The following is a 12,757-nucleotide window of genomic DNA, read 5'->3' on the forward strand; positions in this document are numbered from 1 at the left end:
ATCCTCACGAAACCCAACGATCCTCTTAGGATGCTGAAAGACTCCCAGGAGCTGCTATAACCAGGGTGAACACCCCTATAACAGGACCTCATCAATACCCTTAATCTGGGCGCTCTCAAGAAACAATATTTTGACCACCCGCCAAATCAAAAAGATTGCGAAAGACTTCTTAGTCTCCCGTACAACCCAAAACAAGATTAAAAATTTCAAGAGTAGATTAAAAGGATATTGGGATTAAGGGAATGTAGTGGTAGAACCTTCACCCACTACTGCACTCGCTGCTACGAATGGTCCCAATGTGTAGCAGTCCTCATAAAGAGTCTGGACATCTTTCAAGTAATATGAAGCGAACACCGACTTCCTTCTCCAAAAGGTCGCGTCCATAATACTTTTAAGGGATCAATTTTGCTTAAACGCTATTGAAGTTGCTATCGCTCTAACTTCATGAGCCTTGACTTTAAGTAAATTACGATCCTTCTCACTTAAATGAGAGTGTGCCTCCCGAATCAAAAGTCTAATAAAATAAGACAACGCATTCTTAGACATGGGCAAAGAGGGCTTTTTAACGGAGCACCATAAAGCCTCTGAACAACCTCGTAGCGGTTTAGTTCTGGATAAATAAAATTTAAGAGCTCTAACGGGGCACAGCACTCTTTCAACTTCATTCCCCACAATCTCAGAAAGACTGGGGATTTCAAATGATTTAGGCCAAAGACGAGACGGAAGTTCATTCTTGGCCAAAAAACCAAGTTGAAGAGAACATACTGCTTTATTAGCGGAGAAGCCGATGTTCTTGCTAAAAGCATGTATCTCACTAAACCTTTTAGCCGAAGCCAAGCTCACCAAAAAAAGTGTCTTGAGGGTAAGATCCTTCAGGGAGGCTGAATTTAATGGTTCAAACCTGTCTGACATGAGGAACTGTAGGACCACGTCCAAGTTCCAAGCAGGAGTCGAAATATGACGCTCCTTGGAAGTCTCGAAAGACTTAAGCAGGTCTTGGAGATCTTTGTTATTAGAAAGATCCAAACCTCTATGCCTGAAAACAGAAGCTAACATGCTTCTGTAGCCTTTAATGGTGGATGCAGAGAGGGAGCGACCGTTTCTCAAATAAAGCAGAAAATCCGCAATCTGCGCTACAGAGGCACTGGAAGAGGAAATAGAGGAGGACTTGCACCAGTCTCTAAATACCTCCCATTTCGACTGATAGGTCCTGATGGTAGAGGATCTTCTAGCCCTCGCGATCGCTCTAGCTGCCTCCTTCGAAAACCCTCGAGCTCTAGAGAGTCTTTCGATAGTCTGAAGGCAGTTAGACGAAGCGCGGGGAGGCTTTGATGAAATCTCTTTACGTGAGGCTGTCGCAAGAGATCCATCCGCAACGGCAGACTTCTTGGAACGTCTACCAGCCATAAAAGTACCTCTGTGAACCACTCTCTCACGGGCCAGAGGGGAGCAACCAACGTCAACCTGGTCCCTTCGTGAGAGGCAAACTTCTGCAGCACCTTGTTTAGGATCTTGAAAGGTGGAAAGGCATAAACGTCCAGGTGAGACCAGTCCAGCAGGAAAGCGTCTATGTGGGCTGCCTCTGGATCTGGAACTGAAGAGCAGTAAGTCGAGAGCCTCTTTGTCAGTGAAGTCGCAAAAAGATCTATGGTGGGTTGACCCCATGTCATCCATAGCTTCTCGCACACAGTCTTGTGCAACGTCCACTCCATGGAGATGACTTGTCCTCTTCTGCTGAGGCAGTCCGCTAAGACATTCATTTCTCCTTGCACAAATCTCGTCAAAAGAGACATGTTACTTGCCTTAAATGGAGTTCCTTCTGATCCGTGGACCAAAGACCCGAGCATTCCAGACTGTCCAGTGGCGCTCCCTAACCCAAATCCGATGCATCTGAATACAACACATGGTTTGGGTTCTTGATCGCAAGAGAAAGACCTTCTCGAAGTCTGATGTTGCTGTCCCACCAAGTCAGACATGTCTAGACTGAGTTGGAGATTGGGAAAGAGATACTCTCTAAGCCCTTCTCCTTGTTCCAATGGTTTAGGTGAAATTGGAGAGGGCAAAGGTTGAGTCTCCCCAGAGAGATAAACTACTCCAGCGATGAAAGAGTTCCCACGAGGCTCGTTCAAACTTTTACAGAGCAACTGTTTTTCTCTTGCAAGTGACGGACTTTTAACAGAGCTTGTTCCATTCTTGTGGGAGACGAAAAGGCCCGAAAAATTCGACACTGTATCTCCATCCCCAAATAAAGAATAGTCTGGGATGGAGTACTGTAAGTTACGACTTCTCTACGTTCACTATGAGACCTAGCTCCTTGGTTAGGTCTAATGTCCATTAGAGGCTCTCCAGACAGCGATTTAATGACGTCGCCCTGATTAGCCAGTCGTCAAAATAAAGGGAGGCTCTGAATCCTCAAAAAATGTAGAAAGCTTGCTACATTTTGCAAGAGCCTTGTAAAAACAAGAGGAGCAGTAATGAGGCCGAAGCACAGTGCTCGAAATTGCTACACTACTTTCCCGTCCACAAACCTCAGATGTTGTTGAAAGTTTGGATGAATCGGGATGTGGAAGTATGCATCTTGAAGGTCGAGAGAGACCATCCAGTCGCCTTCCCTTACTGCTGCCAAGACAGATTTGGTAGTCTTCATCGTGAACTTTGTCTTGACAATGAACACATTGAGCGCACTTACATCTTAAGTACTCCTGCAGTGAACGTGGCTGCCAGTTCATTGGAGCCATCCCTGATAGCCTTGTTCATGCATGACATAATTGTACAGCAATACATTGACAGCTGGAGAGACCTTCTTACTTAAGGCTCCCAGGGACCAATCCAACAAATAAATACTTCAAACGCTCGAAAAAACTCCTTTCAGGAGATAGTCTAGCTCTGAAGCAGACCATAAAATCTTGGAGCGTCTCATGGCTAGACGACGAGGAGAGTCCACTAGGCTTAAGAAGTTTCCCTGGGCAGAGGCAGGTACTCCCAAGCCGAGAACTTCTCCTGTGTCACACCAGACGCTCGAGCGAGAAGCTAATTAAGAAGGAGGAAAAGCAAAAGCAGACTTTCCTAAACTTCTCCTGGATTCCAACCAGTCTCCCAGTAAGAGCATGGCTCTCTTGGAAGAACAAGAGAGAACTGACTTCGTAAATGTAGGAGTCGAAGAAAGTCATGCCAAGAGTAAACTCAGACGGCGGAGCATCCGTTACAAAATGAGTAGGACAAAATTTCCCTAAAGAAATTCATAATTATAAAACAAGGGATTGTTGGACCACCCTAGGTTACTCCTCTTCTGAATGACTCCCCAAAGGTACATTAGTTGAAAGGGGGTTATCAACTTCTTCAGAAGGCACATCATCTGATAAATCTAAAGTCTTGCGAGAAGGAGATTTATATTCAGAATGACGTGAAGGAAAAGCCTGACAGGCTACATCAACTTGTATATGAACAGAAGTTAAAGTTGGAGGGTCGATGTCACGTTGTGACTGCAGAGAATGTTATTCCACTACACGTCGGGACAGAAGTGACTGACGTTCAAACGTCACGTAGTAACAGCGGTGACTGCTGTTCGATGCTATATCGTGACTACGGTGACTGACCCTCGACGTCACGTCATGTCTACGGTGTCTACCGCTCAACGTCACGTCGTGTCTGCGGTGTCTGCAGCTCACCGTCACGCTGTGACTGCGGTGGCTGACGTTCAAAGCGATCAAAGTTACATCGAGACTTATGCTCCGCATCTCGTTTAACAGCAAAGCTGACACTAGGGATAACGTCAGCGTGACGTAACAAAGCTCGTTTAGAAGGTTGAAGACCTGAATCACGTATCCCAGAACCGTGACGTACAAAAAGCAAAGGATCCTTTCGCAGGATCGTAAGCTTCTATTAAAGAAGAAAGCTTTAACAGCATATCTTGCAAAACACTTAACTTCGGATCAACCTGTGACTGCGGTGGCTGACGTTCAAACGTCACGTAGTAACAGCAGTGACTGCTGATCGATGCTATATCGTGACTACGGTGACTGACACTCGACGTCACGTCGTGTCTACGGTGTCTACCGCTCAACGTCATGTCGAGTCTGTGGTACTGCAGCTCAACGTCACGCTGCGCACTCTGAATAGATCGTGATGTCGGAAACGTCGGTACATGAACGTCATCGCTATGAACAGGACTCTCATGATGACTACAGCTAGGACGTTGAACTTGTTCTGAAGGAACTAATAAACGTTTCAACCGTCTCGAAACCTTACGCCCAGGTTTTTAAAAAGACGAATCATCGGAAGACGAGGAGAACTTCGTCTCTCCTGTCTTATGGCAAGGACGTGCTTGACGAGCAACGTCTGATACCTTTGAGGGAACGTCTGTTCGTTGGTTTACACCTCTCACTCCCTTAGGTCCTACGACATTCCTTCTCCCTGGTGCAGGGGAGCCTGAAAGAGGTCTCGGACTAGGCAAGCGACAAGCACAAACAAACGAACCCTCCGCAACACTGAACATGTTTTTCGCACTTTCTTCACTGATATCGCATTTTTAATAATTTCACATTAGACATGAATAAAGCAGATTTCTACCTGAAGCACGCAATTCTCCCTTAAATCAAAAGGTTAGAATTGCGAAATATGTCGTATAATGTAAGCACATTAGTACAAAATGAAACACACATGCAAAAATTAATAAACATATACATACAGTATATATCGAATAAAACGGAAATATATAAAGTTAAAAAGATCAGTGACTGGGGAGGAGACTAAAACTAGTTCACTAAGGACTACGTTTTCAATCTCTCACCGTACAGTGCCTTGGGATGAGAATAAAAACTAAAACGTTTTATCCTCTCTCCCCGTACAGAGACTTGGGACGAGAGTAAAAATCTGAATCGAGAACAACGTTACTCGCTCCCAAACTCCTTGTACAGAGACTTGGGACGAGAATAAAGATCGGATCGTTCTCTCTTTCTCTCTCTCTCTCTCTCTTGTCACTCACAAGAGAATGGCTCACTCACTCTTCGTCAATAACAGGTTATTTGACTAAAGGAAAAAACTAAAAGGACTAAGAAATTGAAAATTAACATGTTCTTTTAAATTAGTATCTAAAAAACTTCAGTTTGTAAGAAGAATGAACAAAACGTCAAAATCGATTTACTCTTTCTGCAAAGTGAAACCGTGATTCTTTCTTTCTCTATCGTAACGATAGAGCGCAAACTGCGTAGCATAAATAAACCAAACGTTAGTTCATCTTTGAAAAACAGCACGAAGACTATTCAAAGAATAAATTTCTTAAAATATTTTCTAAAAATATTCATCTCATCAATCTAAACAAAAATAGAAGTTGAATGGGCTCAACGTTGTTCAACTTCGTTTTCCAAGTCAGGACCGCCTACAAAGAATAGGCAAAGGCCGCTAATAAACAAAAACATAAAATTTATCTCGGTGTTTAGTATAAATGGAAAGCTAATCGAAGAGGCCTAATAAAGGCGGGTGAGATATAAAATATATAGAGGTAAATCTATAATTATCAACAATAATTTATAAAGTGATAAAATAATTACTAAAAGCCTTTAACACACTTCCGTACACTGAGGGAAGGGTCGGCCATCTTTTCTCTATGGAAAAACCAGAGCGAGATTAAAAAAAGCAAGGGCAAAAACTTTTCCTCTCCTTTCAAAAGCATTTCTTTTGAAGATAGTATTGAATAATCCAACACGGCGAAAGCAATAAAACCAAAACCAAGTACTTCACCAATCGGTAGAAATTTGAGGTTAAACGAGAGCGGAACCAATGTTGTCTGGACCACCGACAGAGAAGAACTGGTTTGGTTGAGAAGTATATGTGGTATCTGGCCAATAGTCGGCGCTGGTGGGCACACCCGGCAGCCTTCATGGCGATCGCTCGCGAGTTTTTGGAATCTGTCGACCGTCGGAGACGTCAGCTATTTATATATTCACCGGCTAAGTTTAATATTTAAAAATTGTCTACTAGTACCATATAAGTATAGGTACAGAATTGTTTAGGATAAAGGTACTTGTGCGTATCGGGTAAAGTAATTTATGAATGCTAGTGGATTATTTTCTCTCTTTTTCAAAGTACAGTACATTATACATATACAGTATATATGTATGTACTGTATGTGTTACGTACACAAAATCGGACTTACAAGGCATTGTAAAAATGGATAGCATTCATAACTCGAGGACCTCCATTGCAATATTTGTGGACTATATTGCAATATTAGAAAAGTTACAGTTGCCTCCAGACAGTATGATATTCTATAATGTTCATAAACTTTGGTTTTTAAATGCAACAATCCTCTTAAGCTGCTTATTCCAGATTTCAAGAAGTCATGATTTTGAAACTGGATGCCATTCCTTGGGCAAGGGGTATAGTGGTTTATATTAAGGCTGAGTACCTTGCTTCTCATAAGTCCTACTATGAATATGGATGTAATGAGATTCAGGTCATAACAGTTTGAGGCAGGTATATAAACTTATGTGTTCCAATTCAAATCCATACTTGGACAATTCTACCTTTGACTGTCTTCTTACCACTATGGCTAATATATAAGATGATGGAAAGGTCTTTGTGCTTGTTGTTGATTTCAATGCTCACCATAGGATGTGGTAAAATTCTCTTTCTCTTACTGATCGTCACTTAAGAGCTTTGGACTTTGCCAATGAATCAGGCTGTGAACAAATTTCAAGTGATTGGCAATTGCTTGGACCTGGTAAACACCAACTCCTCTTGTTTTATAAGCAAGACTGGTCCTAGAGTTGGAACATCTGATCATGCCTTTGTTTCATCAGTAATTAAGACAGCAGCTTGTCAGATACAGTATATATAAATTTTCAAGCAGACTGGAATGGTATTTTAAGTGATCTTTTGCATTTGAATTGGTCATGATAGTATAGAGGAGCCAAGTTTGTTGTCCTCTTGAATTAAAATCTGGTCAACGTAACTTATAGACGTATCCCTTCTCTTGTGTTAAAATACAGTTTGCTTTAGTTTGATTTTATTTAATTGTTTTTACCTCCCATTTGTCAGCTTTCCATAATTTTGTCTTTTACAGGATGATGAGATAATCCAACATTGTGGGTAACTTCCCTTTAATTTTCTGGTTTTATGAGCCCAGTGCTGACTGAATTGTACTCGGTCGTGTGTGAAGCTGGTTGGATGTCGAAACACCACAGGAAGTTTCATGTTTGTGTCTGTCAGGATGTAAGAGAGTAGTGCAATGTGTAAAGACCTTTATTGCTCCTTTTACGAGTCTAATCACAGTGATAGTGTGATAAGTCTTTGGCAATTACTAAAAGTAAAGCAGTTACTATATTAGGAATAGATAGGTGAAAAAAGTGACATTAAAATATATGGAATCCAAAACTGTACTTGCTCATATTACTTCTTGATGCTTGAATATTGTAATGTTTTATTGAGAAATATTGTAAATTATTCTGTTTTCTTCTGATTTTTATTGTATTTGCTAGTGAAATAAAACTTTCTACAAAGAGTGAAAACCATCCTGTGATATTGTCAAGAAAGCAGTACTATACTACTGTATGTTACATGTTATGTCTACATTGTTTGTTTTTCTTGTATTAGTGATAAGTTTATTGGAGAGGATTGGTGATATTAATTAGTTTGGATGGTTATTTTTCTCAAAGATTTTGACTGCAAATATATTATCATTATAATACCTAAGAATATGATGGCACAGCATTATCACTTAAATACTTAAATAAGTTTTCCTATCAGATCAACATTTTAGATACAACTGTAAATGTGTGATTGTATGTAAGTGTACATGGTGAATAAAGTATGTGTAGAAGTGTGTCTGAATCTGGTTTATAGTAATCCCAAGTCGCCTATGGGGTACTATACTGTCTGAGACTTTTGAATCATTTTGACCAGAAAGGATAGTGAGTAAGATTTGTTTGGAAGTGTCACGGATATAGAACACAATGGAAGACAATATATAAGCTTTTAGAGAAGAACTGAGGAGGAAAGAATGTGAGAATGAAAGTTTAAGGAAAGAAAATTAAGAACTTAGGATGATGCTAGGGAAAGGGATAGAAGATATAGTGAAAGGTCACCTGAAAATAGTTAAGGAGAAAATGATTTCTGAAATGAAGAAGAAAATGTGGGGAGTGGAAGGTTCAGAAAAAGAAAGAAAAAGTCTACTCATACAGCAGCATGCAGGAAGGTGAATTGCGTATAGGAGAGGCGCTAGACGATGAAGCATATTTGGTTGAGGTGCGCTGGGGTGAGGCCCGTCTACAAGAGGAGCATCTAGACTGTAAGGCACTAAGAGTTGAAACTCATCTCGTTGAGACTCGTCTGGACAAGGGCGAGTCGTCTCTGACGGGTCTTGCTGACATCTGGGGTGGTGAAGAGGAGACTTGCCTACGAGAGGCTTGCTTTTAGGAAAGGTTGTACATAAACCCTGCGAGCACGCTCCGAAGAGTCAGTGTGCTCTGAAGGAGGGGTCCTTTTATGAAGGCAAGGGTTAGGCACTCGCTTAAAAATCCTCTAGGATGGTGAACAAGGGCACTTCCCTCGGGATGGGTGCCTCAGGGACAAGTTTCCCTCTGAAGACTCAAAAGGTGGCTGGGAGACAACTGCAAACTTCTGCAATTACAAGGGAAGTTTAAAGGTTGAAAAGCTGACCATGAATGGCAATGGATAGTGACATTACCCTATCAAGCAGGACAATGCCCTAGAGACTGACCATATACAGTATACATATGATCAGCATTCAAGGCCCCTCTTCACCCAAGCTAGGACCAAGGAGGGTCAGGCACTGGCTCCTGATGACTCAACAGATAGAACTATAGGCCAAGAACTGCGGTATCTTCAGTGACCAAAGGAACAAACAAGTTAGAGCGGTACTCGAACCCCAGTCTGGCGTTCACCAGTCAGGGACGTTACCGCATCGGCCACCACAACCCATGGGCTGGAAGACTTTCCTGGTGGTGTCTGGACGACAGAGCCAGTTTCAACTCATCCAAAGGTGAACCTTGGATTCTTAAGTAGGGCTGCAACAAACGTAAAGCATCATCATACTGAAAAGTAGAAGGCTCCACCATTTTGCTATGGGAAAACATAACGATCCCCTTACCCTAGGGTATGCCCTAAGGTTTAAAGGACCACCACTCTTACTCCATTGGCCCCCAGAGGATACCCATGGAGAAGAGTCGGAGGGCAGAATACCGGGGTAGAAAAAGGAAGTCAGGACTTCTAAAACTCGAGGATGACCCCAAGAGTGAAGAATCCTTCTTAGACTTCTTCTCCTACAGCCATACAGTACTTTTCACACTGGGAGGGGGACCATTACCGACAATCATTGGAAGGGGAGACCGGGCTATAGGAGTGTCCTCTACAGCCAAAGCATAACTGATGAGAATGCATTTCCCTTGCGCTCATGAAGATACCGCAGTTCTTGGGCAGCACTCTTGACCTTTTCCACATCTCTGCAGATATCCTCAAACACACTTGAAATCACAAACATCCTGCAAAAGACAGAAACACAAGTTAGTAAAATTGCCAAAAATTCCAACCATAGAAATGTTCGTCCTCACAGACAGCTGATACTGAAGTGGTTTGTCAGCAAGCCAGCTGAATGGTGGTGCTTCCCTCGGTACTGGCAGGTAACTACAGGACAGTTCTTGATACCTCGTCATAATTTTTAACTTCCATATTCCAGCTTCGCTGTTATCATTCTCTTATGTAAAGGCTGATAGTTTGTATTTGTGTAGGAGCAGAGCCCAATTATGACGCAGCAGAAAAGTACGTCTGTTCTACTATGCAAACAAAATCAATGCAAGTGCTCAGTTGCCTGTCAGCTGGACAAGGCCTACTATCCACCCACCAGCAACTGTTACCAGCTCTTAAAAATTACAATAAACATTCCCAGCTTTACTGAAACCATACAACAATTAAAGGACAATAGTATGTATTATTGTAGGAACACAACAGTATTCATATATAGTACATGCACATACATACCTTTTTTAGGAAGACAATGAATCATTGCACCTGATGTAATGCCAGCATCTTCTAAACTTTCAGATCCCTTAAGGATCACACCACAATGAACCAATACTGGAAAGAAAAAATAAACTACTATATACAACATGATATTTTCAATTTAAAATAAATTTTTGAATATACTTACCCGGTGGATATATATGTAGCTAATGTCTCCGACGGTCGACAGATTCAAAAAACTCGCGAGTGATCGCCGTGGTGGTTGCTGGGTGTGACCACTAGCGCCGATTGCCGGCCAGGTACCGCATATATTTCCCCAGGAATTCAGTTCTTCTCAGTCCGTAGAGTCTCTATCGGGGAGGAAGGGGGGCCTTTAATTATATATATCCACCGGGTAAGTATATTAAAAAATTTATTTTAAATTGAAAATATCGTTTTTAAATATTTAACTTAGCCGGCGGATATATATATAGCTGATTCACACCCTTGGTGGAGGGTAGAGACCAGTATTAAAATATTAAAGGAATATAAGCTCGAGAGTTTTTGACAATTATCCAAAAAACAAACTTGAGTATATGTACCTGATAAGGAAGCTGACTCTGATGATTACTCTGCCTCATTAGTCCGCTATCCTTATGAAGCCCAGCGTTCCACTCAGGGTGCTGAAAGACTTCTAGAAGCTGTTATATTTAGGGTGAACACCCCTATAACAGGACCTCATCAATACCCTTGACCTGGGCGCTCTCAAGAAACAAGTTTGACCACCCGCCAAATCAAAAGATTGCGGAGGACTTCTTAGTCTCCACGTACAACCCAAAAAATTAAGTTTCAAGAGAAGAAAAAGGATATTGGGAATAAGGGAATGTAGTGGTAGAACCTTCACCCATTACTGCACTCGCTGCTACGAATGGTCCCAACGTGTAGCAGTCCTCATAAAGAGTCTGGACATTTTTTAAATAATGTGAAGCGAACACAGAATTACTCCTCCAAAAGGTTGCGTCCATAATGCTTCTAAGGGATTTATTTTGTTTGAACGCTACTGAAGTTGCCACCGCTCTAACTTCATGAGTTTTGACTTTAGGCAATTTCAGGTCATTATCACTTAAATGAGAGTGAGCCTCTCTAATTAAAAGTCTAATAAAATATGACAACGCATTTTTCGACATCGGTAAGGAGGGCTTTTTAACCGAACACCATAAAGCCTCTGAATTACCTCGCAGCGTTTTGGTTCTATTTAAATAAAATTTAAGAGCTCTTACAGGGCACAGGACTCTTTCAATTTTGTTCCCAACAATTTCAGATAGACTGGGAAGTTCAAAAAACTTAGGCCATGGACGAGATGGTCGTTCATTTTTGGCTAAAAAACCAAGTTGAAGCGAGCATACTGCTTTATTAGAGCAGAAGCCGATATTTTTGCTGAAGGCATGTACTTCACTAACTCTCTTTGCGGTAGCCAAGCTCACTAAAAAGAGAGTTTTGAGTGTAAGATCTTTGAGTGATATTGAATTCAACGTCTCAAACTTTCAGACATAAGGAACTTAAGGACCACATCCAAATTCCAAGCAGGAGTAGTGATCTGACACTCCTTGGAAGTCTCAAAAGACTTGAGAAGGTCTTGAAGATCTTTACTATTAGACAGATCTAAATTTCTATGTCTAAAAACTGAAGCTAACATGCTTCTGTAGCCTTTAATAGTTGAGGCAGAAAGGATGCGATCATTTCTAAGATGAAGTAGAAAGTCTGCAATCTGCGCTACAGTGGTATTGGAAGAGGAAATAGAGGAGGACTTGCACCAGTCTCTAAATACCTCCCATTTAGAGTGGTAGATCCTGATGGTAGAGGACCTTCTAGCCCTTACAATCGCTCTAGCTGCCTCCTTCGAAAACCCTCGAGCTCTAGAGAGTCTTTCGATAGTCTGAAGGCAGTTAGACGAAGCGCGGGGAGACTTTGATGAAATCTTTTTACATGTGACTGACGCAGGAGATCCATCCGTAACGGTAAACTTCTTGGAATGTCCACCGCCATAGAAGTACCTCTGTGAACCATTCTCTCGACGGCCAGAGGGGAGCAACCAACGTCAACCTGGTCCCTTCGTGAGAAGCGAACTTCTGAAGAACATTGTTTAGGATCTTGAATGGTGGGAAGGCATAGATGTCTAGGTGAGATCAGTCCAGCAGGAAAGCGTCTATGTGGGCTGCCTCTGGATCTGGAACTGGAGACCAGTAAGTTGGGAGCCTCTTTGTCAGTGAAGTCACAAACAGATCTATGGTGGGTTGACCCCATGTCATCCATAGCTTCTCGCACACAGTCTTGTGCAACGTCCACTCCGTGGAGATGACTTGTCCTCTTCTGCTGAGGCAGTCCGCTAAGACATTCATTTCTCCTTGCACAAATCTCGTCAAAAGAGAGATGTTTCTTGCCTTTGACCAAATGAGGAGGTCCCTTGCGGTGACAAAAAGGGAGTGAGAGTGAGTCCCTCCTTGTTTTGAGATAAACGCTAAGGCCGTGGTATTGTCTGCATTCACTTCTACCACTTTGATCTCAACCAGACTCTCGAAACTCTTTAAAACTAGATGGACTGCCAGAAGTTTCTTGTAGTTTATATGGAGTTTCTTCTGATCCGTGGACCAAAGACCCGAGCATTCCAGATTGTCCAGTGTCGCTCCCCAACCCAAATCCGATGCGTCTAAATACAACACATGGTTTGGGTTCTTGATCGCAAGAGAAAGACCTTCTCGAAGTCTGATATTGCTGTCCCACCAAGTCAGACATGTCTTGA

General features: G+C 42.1%; 1 protein-coding gene across 2 annotated transcripts in view; it reads right to left on the minus strand.

Annotated features, from left to right (window-relative positions):
• The window catches only part of LOC137654675 (ubiquitin-like protein 7), a 168,474-nt gene that overhangs the window by 90,344 nt on the left and 65,373 nt on the right, over positions 1-12,757 (minus strand). For both annotated transcript variants that reach the window (XM_068388539.1, XM_068388538.1), the window contains exon 2: positions 9,997-10,092. In XM_068388539.1, coding sequence (XP_068244640.1) covers positions 9,997-10,092 — 96 coding nt within the window. The remainder of the gene's footprint in view (positions 1-9,996; positions 10,093-12,757) is intronic.

This window comes from Palaemon carinicauda, chromosome 15 (genome assembly GCF_036898095.1).
Source record: "Palaemon carinicauda isolate YSFRI2023 chromosome 15, ASM3689809v2, whole genome shotgun sequence".
NCBI lineage: Eukaryota > Metazoa > Arthropoda > Malacostraca > Decapoda > Palaemonidae > Palaemon > Palaemon carinicauda.